The 13,303-nt window shown below is 35.4% G+C and overlaps 2 protein-coding genes across 7 annotated transcripts in view; one reads left to right on the forward strand and one right to left on the reverse strand.

The window, feature by feature from the left end:
* Window positions 1–6,042, forward strand: part of HDAC8 (histone deacetylase 8) — a 41,190-nt gene extending 35,148 nt beyond the window's left edge. For 2 of the 3 annotated variants that reach the window (XM_056806859.1, XM_056806855.1), the window contains one exon: window positions 1,695–6,042. In XM_056806859.1, coding sequence (XP_056662837.1) covers window positions 1,695–1,707 — 13 coding nt within the window. In that variant the 3' untranslated portion in view covers window positions 1,708–6,042. The remainder of the gene's footprint in view (window positions 1–1,694) is intronic. The other variant, XM_056806856.1, reaches the window with a different exon arrangement.
* Window positions 1–13,303, reverse strand: part of DIAPH3 (diaphanous related formin 3) — a 445,793-nt gene that overhangs the window by 111,833 nt on the left and 320,657 nt on the right. The window contains exon 26 of one of the 4 annotated variants that reach the window (XR_008913852.1): window positions 119–389. The exons of the other annotated variants lie outside the window; for them this stretch is intronic. The gene's annotated coding sequence lies outside the window, so the exon portion shown is untranslated. The remainder of the gene's footprint in view (window positions 1–118; window positions 390–13,303) is intronic. 4 annotated transcript variants of the gene reach the window in all.

Consider the following 13,303-nt stretch of genomic DNA (forward strand, 5'->3'; position numbering starts at 1 on the left):
GTTACCATAGCAATGTCAGAGCCAACACAGGGGTCAGAGTGGTTGAGGGTAGGGAAAAAAGACCAAATGACAAGAAGAAACCCACAATTACAAACAGAGAGGTCTTCAACTCACTCACAAATCAGCTATCTTGTAAGGAAATCTGCCTCCTTTGCATTTCTACTACCATCCCATCAGAAGTAATCATAATGAACAGATTCACTTCAGAGAACAGCTTTGTTTGGAGAGTTATGATCTTTAAATATTATTATTCAAAAAATTTCATCATCACACCTCTGTGGTTCTGGATTGAAACATTCGGGGCTTAGGGGAATAGCTCCCATCTCTGATCTTGTATACATGTGACCATGGCGCTGCCCAGCTCAAGAACTTACAAGCCTCTCATCTGCCTTGAAAAGAAAATACATACTCTTATGTTTGGCATTTAAAGCCCTTCACATGTTCCCCAACCTATCTCTCAAGACTAATTTTCCATGAGTCACCTTCTTGTACTCTTGCTGTTGTTTCATCCAGGACACTGCATTGCAGGCATCTGTGCAGCAATGGTCCTTCTTACAAATAATTCTCTCCCTCCAACCTTCTTGGATTTCCTAGCTCTCTTTAATGCAAAATTCCAATGTTACCATTAGGAGGCAAATCCTGATTCCCCCCAGTTTTCAGTGCTTTCCTTTCCCCAAACATTACCTGGTCTTTATATATTTGCCTCCATCCCCAAGTGGAATGTAAACTCTGTGAGGAAGGTGACACTTTCATTTCTTTCTTATAACCTTGGCATATTTCCTTAAAAATAGTAGGGCCTTAAAAATACTGTATGAATGAATAAAACCAGGTATATTTCATCCCATTTTAAAGATGCAGAATCAGAGACTCTGAGGGCTTAGTGGCTTACTTTTTCATCACCCAGCTGATAAATGTCTGAGGAGGGATCTGATCTTAAGTTTTCTGACTTTAAGTATAGCATCCTATTTACTAGGCACTGCTACCTAGAATACTTCATGAAAACAAATGTAAGAATTTGTGTTATATAGTTAGTTTTAATGATTTCAAAACATATTAATTTCATTACTTCCTCACTGTAAGCATGGGGAACAGATAAGGAACCTGCCTTTAAGAGAAGAGAACTTTAAGGAGGCAAGTAAAGTTTAGTCATTTGCATAGTCTTACAAATAAGCAAATAGCAATAACGTGAACATTATCCTTATCCAGAACACATTTCCTTACTATTAATGTTTAATATCCAGGTTTTAAATCTAGAAGCCATTGTATGGACAAAGCATATCTCTTTATTTAGGTGACGTAAAGGGTATCTGGAACAGTCAGAAGGAAAATCTCAAATTTATTTAAGACATATTTGAGAAACAAAGATAATTTTGAAGAGATATTACTGAATATTGAATCATGTGTGCCTGTACTCATTAGATTAGACTAAAAGAAGAAAAGTAATACCATAACTTACAAGTGAAGAAAACTCACTTGTCAAACTAAAGTATCACAATTTAAATCTTTACTAAAGGAGTATCTCAACAATAGTACTTGCAAATTTTAAATACTAATTTTCTTTAAAAATCTATTACAAGAGCATTTAGACTGTTCAAATATTTTATTATATAAGAACAGATTTTGAAAATGACTGAAAAGTTTTTTTTAACTTTATAAAGCTTTGAAGAAAAACATCAAATAATTTTTTTTTTCAGATGGAGGGAATAAAACTTCAATTCAACATCAAGAATCAAGTAAAAATTAAAGAGAAATTAGAGAACAGCAGTGAAAAATCTGCCTTTGAGAGAAAACAGACAAGCTACCTAGAGTCTATTTTAGTGATTGCTCGAATTCTATTCTTGAATTTCTATAAATATCAGAACCTCAGCTTTCAAAGGGAGCTCAAAGAAACCATATAGTCTAACAAGTCCTTGACCACTACAATTTCTCCAGTAAACAGTCAGCAAGCAATCAAATGAAAACCTCAAGAGGAGGAGTTAGAGCCAAGATGATAAAGTACATTCTCCCAAATTCCTCTCCAAACAACTTTAAATGATATATGAAATCAAATTTTGAATCTGCATAATAAACACAAGAGGTTGGCAAAAAAAAGGTCTGTTTCACCAGATCAGTGATAAGAGCCAGGCTACACTGCAGGCAGCAAAGTCTACAGCTAGGAGTCCTTAGGGCACACTGAGGGGTGAGAGGCAGAGGTTGGTTGGACAACTGGTTGGAAGTAGAGGACTGAGTCAGCAAGAGCCTCTTGAATTGCTCCTATGCAGTTCTGGGGCCCAGTCCCAAATGAAGAGGAACAATAGCTCTTGCAGCCACAACATGACTGTTACACAAGTGAAGGTTCCAGGGAAGAGAAAAATGTATGAGAGCACTTGTGGGAGAGTGGGGGCCCAGGTCTCAACACTACAATCCCCATGAGCCTTTGCTCCACTTCCCCAGAATGCCTTGTAATCTCACCTGGGCCGAGATCGAGGTGGTATTTAAGCTGATTGAAAGGCTTTTGAGGGGTCTCTCGGACTCTTGGACTTCCGTTTTGGGGCAGGCCTGGCTTTTTTCATAATGTAGGTGAGGTTGTGTCTAGGCCACTCTATGGCCTGGACACGTGTTTCTTATCCTGTATTTTCTTTAATCTTTAATCTTCAATAAACCTATAAAAATTATAATACTCCTTGCAGAGAGAAACTAATTTCTACATTTCTTTTCTACCTCAGTCTCCCCATCTCCCCTAAATTTTAATCTTTACAGTTGGCGTAACCACTTCGGGAGAAAAAAACTCTCAATATTCTGATTTAATCTTTAATATCTAGTACCTAGAAATTATTTTTTTTTTGAGCCATATCTCTCTGGCCAAGGTTTTCTACCTTTTGCAAAGCTGCTACAGGCTCCGGACCTGTTGCGTTTGCTGCCCATCCCACCTGGCTCAGCCCGGTCGCTTCCTGCCTGCAGCCTGCAGCCCTGATCGTCCTCACCTGGTACCTGGTCCTGGCCTTGCCCACCCCCGCAGCCACTCCAGCTCCTGCTCCTGGCCTCTCACCAGCCCGCTGTCTGCCTATTTCTGCGCCCCAGACCCACGAGCACAACCCCAGTTGGCTCATCACCCAGATCCTTGGAGCAGATCGCTCAGGACTCATTGTGACCAGCTGGTAACAGTATTGGCCACGTGGGCAGAGGGGAGAGAAGAGAGGGAAAGGAGACCGGGTAATTTTCCCTTAGGCTAAGCCTCCACATGGATGGGGGTATTGGCCACAGGGCTATCAGAGAGGGGAAAGAGAGAAAAGGGAGAGGAGAAGAAACAGATTTTTCAAACAGAAACTTAAAAAGCAATAGGCTGTGTAAAAAGATACTTTTTGACTGTTCTGGTAATTTCATTGATTTCACCTGCATGCCAGAGGAAACATTCAGCCGAAAGATTCAACTTTGAATTTGCAAATGAGTGGCTCAGGGAACTGAGAGCATGGTTCTGTGTTAAAATCTGGCCTCAGATATTTCCCAGCTATGGGGGCCTGAACGGGTCCCTTGAAACCCATTGCCTAGTTCTTACTACTCTGCCTTCGGACAAAAGACATTTAAATGGATAAACACACCTAAGGAACTTTAAAGACTGGAGGTTATATTTAAGGCATTTCAGACTCCAATGGTTTATAAAAATCTCTGTATTCTATTGCGTTTTTTGTTATGGTTTAACTTTGTGATTTTAAGTTTATATATTACTGGATTCAATATTATTCTGCTTGAACTGAAGGTTGATTGAATTTATTTTGAATGTACTGAGTTTTGAAATTCTGTTGTTTTTCCCCTATAGCTGTGTTGAACAAATATTATTGTGAATTAAGCCCATATAAAAAAACAAAACAAAACAAAACAGCTTTTTTCTATTTTGCTGAGGATAGATGGACTTCAGAACTGGTTATAATTGTATTAACAACCTTGGAAAAAATTTAATGTGCTAAATATCTCAAATGATTTTAAGGGTTTTTAAAACATGATTTTTGGAATTTTTTTCTTAACAATCTCTGGTTATTTTTGCCTTCCCCTACCACGAGGTAAGGCCAATAGTAGCTGAAGTGAAATACATTTTATAAACCCCAACATTTCCACATGTGAATGTAAGTTGGGCAGTTAATCTCAGGGCATTTGTATCCCTAAAAGCCTCCAAGATGCTCACTATTTTACTTGCACCAGAATGGTATCTAGATTTCTTGATTATGTTCTTAACCAAAGATGAGTTTTACTTTGTTTAAAAAAATATATGTTTAAATACCAAGGTTGAAAGATTGCTACGTTTGTAAAAATTGTGACAAATATCCATCAATTCATAGGTTTTAAAAATGTCTTACAGCAACTTATGTGAAAAATGAAAGTGTGTTTGTTTGCTATTGTAATTAATTGGGTTATTGAGAATTTTGGGGATTTTGATAACTACATATTTGCACTATTGCATTTTTTAAAATGAAAGAAATGTTAACCTTGTTCAATTCATTTGCCTTCTACTCACAGTGATCATGGCCAGATATTAAGAGGAAATGGATCTCATTTTTGGTGAGAAAGCCTTGCATTTCTTAGCTGACACAGAGTGTCAATGATTATAAGCTATATTTTTGAATTTTTTAAAGCTCTTTTATTATTATATTTTTCTTGCATGTGCAATATACTTTCAGTTTTTTTATTTTTTCTCTCCATTTTATATTTGAAGCACATGTCACCAGCATTAAATTTTTCTTTAACTTTGTGACTTTTCAGTGCTACAAGTTTGAAATACATGCTAATGCATGCCCTAAAAGGCTTGTGACTATAAAAATGATGCCACTAATTATTTAAATAAATTATGGGACTTTGCTTAATGATTCTGTCTGATTCCAGGACAAGATATACACACAAGAGCCATTGCACAGAGCCAAAGAAAGGCCAATCCAGGATGGACTGATGCACGTCTAGGCCAATACAAAGGTCTTGAACCTAGTGTGAAGACTCGAGGTTACTGTGTTTAACATGTTGTTACTACATAGGCTTTCCTTGTGTCCACACTCGCTCTGAAGATACTCACAGACGAGTATCCCCCAAACCTTGGCTCCTATAATCTGGTCCCTTTCTTTTCTGCCTCTCATAGTGTGGTACCTTTCTGTAGACCAGGCTACTGACTGGGTAAATGCATCATTGCTTAGATCATTTTGATTGGGCCCTGATTCAAGGACCTGTTATAGATTTATTTTCTTTTACTTGGAATTTTTACACATAAGACTTTGAGAGTCTATATTTTCATCCAGAAATTTTTCTAGTCTTTTTGATTTTTCTGATGTCTTTTTAATATCTCTTGCCAATTGATTCATATACCTCATACCTCAGCCATGCATCCCTAACTGATTCTGTATCTTTCAATCACCCACAACACGGGGAAATATAAAAAAATATTATTGTAAATTGCAAAGTTTAAATTCCTTTTGAGAAGAATTTTAGGTAAAGAAGATGCTACCTCTCTGAATCCAGAACTGAACTGTTGGAGAAGCCACCATGAAGAAGCCTCCAGACCACAAGTTGCACAAGATCAAATTGAACTTTGGGTGTGGTTGATTGAACATTTATTTGTATGTATACTTTTATGCCAAAGGGGACTGCCCCCAATGGCTTTTTGTCAATGCGTTCAGCAATTATTGGTTTTATTCTTTTTTCTCTTATCCTCACATTATTGTAATCTTTTAAGTTTATTGTGTCTTTATGATCCTTTTGGGGAAAATAATTTTTTCAAAAATGATCACACGGTGAAATGTAAAAAATAGACTCGAATACAGGACTACAATCCCCATGAACCTTTGCTCCACTTCCCCAGAATGCCTTGTAATCTCACCTGGGCCGAGATCGAGGTGGTATTTAAGCTGATTGAAAGGCTTTTGAGGGGTCTCTCGGACTCTTGGACTTCCGTTTTGGGGCAGGCCTGGCTTTTTTCATAATGTAGGTGAGGTTGTGTCTAGGCCACTCTATGGCCTAGACATGTGTTTCTTATCCTGTATTTTCTTTAATCCTTAATCTTCAATAAACCTATAAAAATTATAATACTCCTTGCAGAGAGAAACTGATTTCTACATTTCTTTTCTGCCTCAGTCTCCCCATTTCCCCTAAATTTTAATCTTTACACAAGAAGAGAACCCTGGGAATTGTGGCTAGAGGAGAGCAGGGGACCTGGAAATAGTGTCAGGGCCAAAAGGATGCTAGTGCTGGTGGCTGTGAGGGAACAAGTTTCCTTTCTGGGGAAAGATCAGAGCACATGCTGAGGAACAGCAACCACATGTCTCCTAAGAGTAGACTACCTTTGAAGCACTGAAACCTAAGAGAACTCATAAGCTAGCTCTGAAAGGTCTCAAGCCTAGAACACTGCCCCCTCTACTCTGGGAAGAGAGCCAAACGTTAACACAAAGTTAAAAGTCAAGAAATAGCCTGTGAAATAAGCAAACAAGAAAAAAAGAATCTAACTATATAAAGTTGAGATGGTAAAGGAAAGCTATAGTCATAAACCCAGAAGAAGACAACAAAGTCATAACTGCAACAATCAAAGCTTCAAAGAAAAATGTGAATTGTTCCAAATGCAAAAAAGAATTCCTGGAAGAACTCAAAAAAGGATTTTTTAAAATCAAATAAGAAAGGTAGATTGGGAAATGAGAACGATGCTAGAAAAGTATGAAAAGAGAGTCAAAAGTCATAAAAAATACTGATGAAAATTTAACACTTAAAAAACAGAATTGGTCAAATATACACTGAAGTATACCTTAAAAATCAGAATTGGCCAAATTGGAATTAAAAATTCACTGAAGGAAGGAATTCCTTAATAAACAGAACTGACTAAATGGAAAAATACAAAAGTTTCACTGAAGAAAATAATTTCTTAAAAATTAGAACTGGGAAGGTGTAAGCTAATTATTCCATGAGACACTAAGAAACAATAAACAAAATTAAAAATAAAAATATTTTTAAAATGTAAAAGATCTCATTGGAAAAATAACTGCTTTGGAAAACAAATTAAGAAAATATAATTTAAGAAAGTATTGGGCTACCTGAAAAGCCATGATTCGAAAAAGGGTTGGGGGGCTAGATACTATGGTTAAAAAAGATTATCAAGGAATATGGCTCTGATATTCTAAAACCAGAGGGAAAAATAAAAACTGCATGAATTTTACTGATTATCTCCTGAAATTTATCTCCTAAAAAATCTCCTAATTTAATTCCAAAATTAAAATTCTCAGAAATATTATGGTCAAATCCAGAGCTTTGAGGCCAAGTAGCAAACACTTCAAACAACTAGGAAGAAACACTTCAAAGATCATGTAGCCATAGTTGAAATGACATGAGATTTAGCAGATTTCACATTAAAGAAAAGGCCCATTGTCTTGAGAATTCTTTCCCCTGGCTGGAGCCTTAGAATCAATACCTGGCTCAGAGGGAGCCAGAGTTCTCTCTCTCTCTCTCTCCTCTCTCTCTCCTCTCTCTCCTCTCTCTCTCTCTCTCTCTCTCTCTCTCTCTCTCTCTCTCTCTCTCTCTCTCTCTCTCTCTCTCTCTCTCTCTCTCTCTCTCTCTCTCTCTCTCTCTCTCTCTCATACCTTTCTTCCTCCTGTTAATTAAACTCCATAAAAGTATTTACATACTTTTATTTTTTTATTTTTTATTATTGTTTTAATTACATAAAAGTAATTAAACTCCATAAAAGGTTGACTGCTGACTTGAGTTTTCATTTAGGAATTACATAGCTGAATTCCTTGGCGACCTTAAATTAATATATATCAGTCTTTTAAAGTGGCAAAATCTGAACCTAAATCCCTGGCAACCAATTAAATATATTCAGTCCAATCGTAAAATTAACTATTTATGTAACAGTCATGGAATTCCAAATCATTTTTTCTATCAAAACATTTTCATCATTATTAAACCAACTAATCAAAATTAAATATATTCTAAATTGTTGCAGGCGATACAGGTTAGAGCAACATTTAAAGCAATGTATGAGTGTGCTTCTATAAAAGTATCTTAGCTGTATAAATTCTTAATATTAGTGTCCCATTAGAGAACAATGAAGAGCAGGGTATAACTATCTTTTCTTTTAAAACACTTTATACTTTTAGGGAACAGAAAATTGCACCTTGATCTAAATTCCCTATTAAGTGCCTTTCTTTCATCTTCCTTCACTTAACAGGAGCTATGGAAAGGTGCCCATATAGCTACTTCTTCAACTTATTTTACTTGGAATAGGTTTTGTTACTTGTTTATAGCACTCTTATGGTCTGTGCTGCCAAAATCTGAACCTAAATTAGCAACACAGAAGTGATTTCTAAAGTACACACAAAGAAATGAATAAAACAAAAATATTGAGCATTAATTTTCATTATACTTATCCAACAATTTATCATTCTAGGAAAATGATCATCACCACAGCTGAAAGTATTTTTATATAAAATTTTCAAAGTATTTTAAAGATTATTCATGATTAAATTACAATTGTGTTAGAATATTTCTAACTAACCTCAACTTATGACTAGAAGGGAAGATATGTGAGTATTGAACCACAAAATGAAAATTAATTCTCAATATTTATGAATTATAGTTTTCAGTAAGGCAATACCTCCCTAATATGGAGAGTAGTGATAATCTAAAAATATCATACAGTTCAAATGTCCACAGGTAGCAATATAAAAAGTTTCCCTATAGAGTGACACTTCCCAGCATACTAAATAACTGCTGTCATATAGGAAATCCAGAATCTGGCAGGAATAAATGATAAAATAGCAGTGACAAATTAAAAATAAAAACATTAGGGAAATAAGAGGTCTTAATAAGTATGAAATGATCACTAACATCCTATGAGGGAATTTGGTTTTAAATTTAAAATTATGTTCTACAGATAATTTTGATAGAATTATAGAATCTAAGAATTCATTGCTCAGTGAATATTAGAAAAGGCCATTACTTCTGGCTGGGCAAACAACAGCAATAACAATAACAACAAACAACCCAGCTACCCCCAAATCATGATCATCTCTCTTGCCACAGATTTGAAAATTTAATTATTCCAATCTCCACCCTACTCAGGGTAACAGGATTTAGGAAGGGCTGTAGCAAAGGATCAAGATTTAATTATTTGAGAATATGACCTTCAACAGACATGTGCAAAGCCACAGACCTCTGGGCAGTCCTGGGTTAAACTATTATTATGGGTTAAACTAATTATTATGATTTCCCTGCCACCATTGGCACAGGGAAGACATGGACAGTGATTGGTAGATGTGAGAACTGAGGGGAGGGAACTTGGATGTTTTTTCCTTAAAGATAGGAGGGTCTGAGGACTGGGTGGTTGGTTGGAGAGGTTTTTGCTCTGAGAGGTTGTGCTCTGAGAAGCTTGCTCTAAAGGAAGCTGGAGGTGGAGGCCCCTGAGACTGTTTCTCCATTTTGGTCACGTGAGTGATAGGTACTGATTTCTTTTCTTTGCCTCAGCTATCTAAGGGCTTGGGCCTTTTGGCCCAGCCTAAACAGAAGGGGTATTTAAGCCCTATTCCCTTCTCTCCCCTTTCTCTCTCCCTCTCCCTCCTCCCTCCCTCTCTCTCCCTCCCTCTCTCTCTCTCTGTCTCTCTCTCTCTCTCTCTCTCTCTCTCTCTCTCTCTCTCTCTCTCTCTCTCTCTCTCTCTCTCTCTCATACCTTTCTTCCTCCTGTTAATTAAACTCCATAAAAGTATTTACATACTTTTATTTTTTTATTTTTTATTATTGTTTTAATTACATAAAAGTAATTAAACTCCATAAAAGGTTGACTGCTGACTTGAGTTTTCATTTAGGAATTACATAGCTGAATTCCTTGGCGACCTTAAATTAATATATATCAGTCTTTTAAAGTGATTTCCTTGTCACAATCATTTGAGGCAACTCTGCCTTTTTATTATAAAAATAAGTAGCTACACAGAAGCTAAATGTGCAGCACATTAAAGATATATTATAACTAGAGCAAGATACTACTTTATGTATGCTAATGTGCTCTCTTTATAAAAAGTTAACTTATTTTCAGAGAAAATGGGAAGTTGTCCACTAATAACAAATTAAATAGTTTTTGCAATTTATGACTTCTCTGATTATTCAATATACAACATGTCACATTTCCAGTTCAGATAAATAAGAAAAAGGAGAATTATCAAGCTCAAACTGTTGCTAGAGGTAACAATCCAGCCAAATGAGCTTATTAGCTGTTCCTAGCACTCAGTATTCAATTTCTTAATCCCTTGACTGCACATAGGCTGTCTGCATTGGGTAGACACTTCTTTCTTTCTTCCTTTTCTTTGAACACTGAGCTTCAAGAATCAACTCGTGCCGGAAGTGATGCAGAGCGAGAGGAGCAGAACCAGGAGAACATTGTACAAAGAGACAAACACACTGTGGTATAATCGAACGTAATGGACTTCTCCATTAGTGAAGGTGTAATGTCCCTGAACAATCTGCAGGGATCTAGGAGAAAAACACTATCCATAAGCAGAAGACAAACTGTGGGAGTAGAAACACCGAAGAAAAGCAACTGCCTGACTACAGTGGTTGAGGGGACATGACAGAGGAGAGACTCTAAATGAACACTCTAATGCAAATATTAACAACATGGCAATGGGTTCGATTCAAGAACACATGTGATACCCAGTGGAATCACGTGTCGGCTACGGGGGTGGGAGGGGAGGAAAAGAAAATGATCTTTGTCTTTAAGGAATAATGCATGGAAATGATCAAATAAAATACTATAAAATTTAAAAAAAAGAATCAACTTGTGCCATTTTCTATACAAAAGTTTTTCTGTCACTTCTACTCAACAAAACTCTAGTTAGTGCTTTTAATCCTCAAATTATTATGTATTTATTTAGCTGCGTTCTTGTTTGCAGGAACAGTTTTAATCTAGTCTTTACAGCCTTCAGGGCCTAACACAGAGCCTGGCACACAGTAGGTAATTAATAAATGTTTATTCAGTTGAAGACATAGAATAAAAAGATTTATTCTAAAAAAGACTTTATGTTTACTCTACTATAAATTTCACAAGGGTAAAGACTTCCTCTTATTGGTCCTTTCTATTTTACCAAGGAAAAATACAGATCTTTGCAGATTTAATGCCAGTTCAACTGAATCCATAAAGAATCTGATAGCATCAGAAACAGGCAAATTTTTTACATTTCTCTTTCACTAAATTTTGTTTTCTATAATGCCTTATTTAAGTGAATTTTTTCTAAATAATTTTTTTCCTTTAATATTTTAAATAAAAGTTAGTGATGTGGGAGAAGGAATTTTAAACAGGGTTAATATGGTGACTCAGTCAATAAGTACATCTGCTTAACCACAGGTGTAAAGTAGATTGTTGGTAGAGAAAGATATGCTTATTCACTACAGGTGGTCTCTGCTAATACCATATAATCCAGGATTTTTTTCTAGCGAGTAGAATGTTAGCATTGTTTATCTCTCCGTTCCCCTCATCCAAATGTCCCCAAGACAATGTAATTTAATTCACTGCATCAACTGTTTTGTTGTATTTTATATACCTAGTCCCTATGTGTCTTGCATATAATAAGGGCTTAATAAATGTTAACAATTGGATGATTCCACAAAATTATAAAGGAAAACGGTTCAAATGTTTTAGGCTGCCAATATAGCTTCCGTCCCCTTTAAAATTCACTAATTTCTAACATATTAAAAGAAATTGCTTGTCCCCGATCCTGTGCTTTAATAATTTTGAATTATTTATCTAAAATAATTCTGTGACTGGAATGGAAGGGGGTATTATAGTCAAGTGTATAATATCTCTAATATTGAAATGGATGTATTCCAAAGATACAAATTTTAAGATACTTCATAATCAGATGTAGAAAGAAAGTAGGAGCCACAAATATATCAAATGTGGGGGTGGGGAGGGAGATGTAAGAAATATTATGATGCAAATATCTAGTAGAGAGCAATTAAAATAACGTCATATGGGAAATAAGAATAGAAGTAAAAATCAAAGATAAGTCCAAGATTTCTGAACACTGAAAACTGGAAGGACATCACTACAAAAAGAAATAATGAATTCCAGGGAGGGAAAAGAGCAAGATTGAAAATTTATATTGGGATATTTGAGATGATAATCATTTTCTGTCAAGCAACGAGAAATCTTCCATGATGCCACTCAAAGATTGCCAATCTAATGATTTAAATGATCATTATGGCCACAATTCAATGCTTTTGAGTTTGAAAGTAGAGACTACATAAAAAACTACTTATTAGAAAAGTTTGCAAATTACTATGAATACTGCTTGGGTGACAAAGAAGATGCCAGATGTCACAGTACATGATGGCATACAGTAGGTGCCACACCTAACATACAGTAGGTAGTTATTGAATTGAGTTCTCAATTATACACTATAAATTACTTTGATGTTGTCACAGTAATAGGAGTTCTTGTGCTATGACAAAATCGAAATAACTGACTGGTATGCGTTCTGCTAAGAATCAGAATAGCATGAACAAAATGAATACAAGTAGTTGCTATTTATACAATATCTTTTCTTTGTCTATATTCTTAGAACTATGCTACACCATAGGGGAACCTTCAAATGAGCATGTAAAGAAATCTTAACTAAAAGGTATTAGATATAAGGATTTTAATATTTTATAACCCAAAGTATAAGTACAAAATTATTACATGTCAGCAAATAATTCATCTTAATTAGATAAGACTTTAAAAATGGCTTTTAAATAGTCAATGAGTAAATTCTTTGTATTCTTTTATAATGCATTAATCCAATGACACAAAAATACCTACCCAATTTCTGATAGAGTCAAGTTCCACTTAGAAAAGCAAAAATTCTCTTAGAGCTTCATGTATGGACCAAAAAACAGTTAATTATTCCAGACAATAAGAAATATTAAAACAAAGTTGAAAGTTTGAAAATGTAAAAGAAAATATATTATTTATTATTATTAAAAAATGACTTAAGTACAAAACTGTACATGGCAGTAAATACACACACAAAAAACAGAAAATATTCTGTTGTGTTTTTTTCAGAGAATTAAATTTCTAAAAGGTGAATGAGTAATAAAACAAGTAATTCTCTGTGCCCTGAGAAATGACCTGGAAAAGAGTTGAAGGAGATGTTATTTAATAAAAATAGGAGTATCTAAAGCCTGATCTAAAAAAGATGCTGGACATCATTTTTTCAAGAAATAATGAACAAAAACTACCTAAACCTATTAGAATAAGGATGCAAAGTGAAAGTAAAAAGAATTTACTTATCACCTACTGAAATAAACACCTAAGTGAGAATTCAAAGAAAAT

The sequence above is a fragment of the Monodelphis domestica genome, chromosome 8, assembly GCF_027887165.1.
Source record: "Monodelphis domestica isolate mMonDom1 chromosome 8, mMonDom1.pri, whole genome shotgun sequence".
NCBI lineage: Eukaryota > Metazoa > Chordata > Mammalia > Didelphimorphia > Didelphidae > Monodelphis > Monodelphis domestica.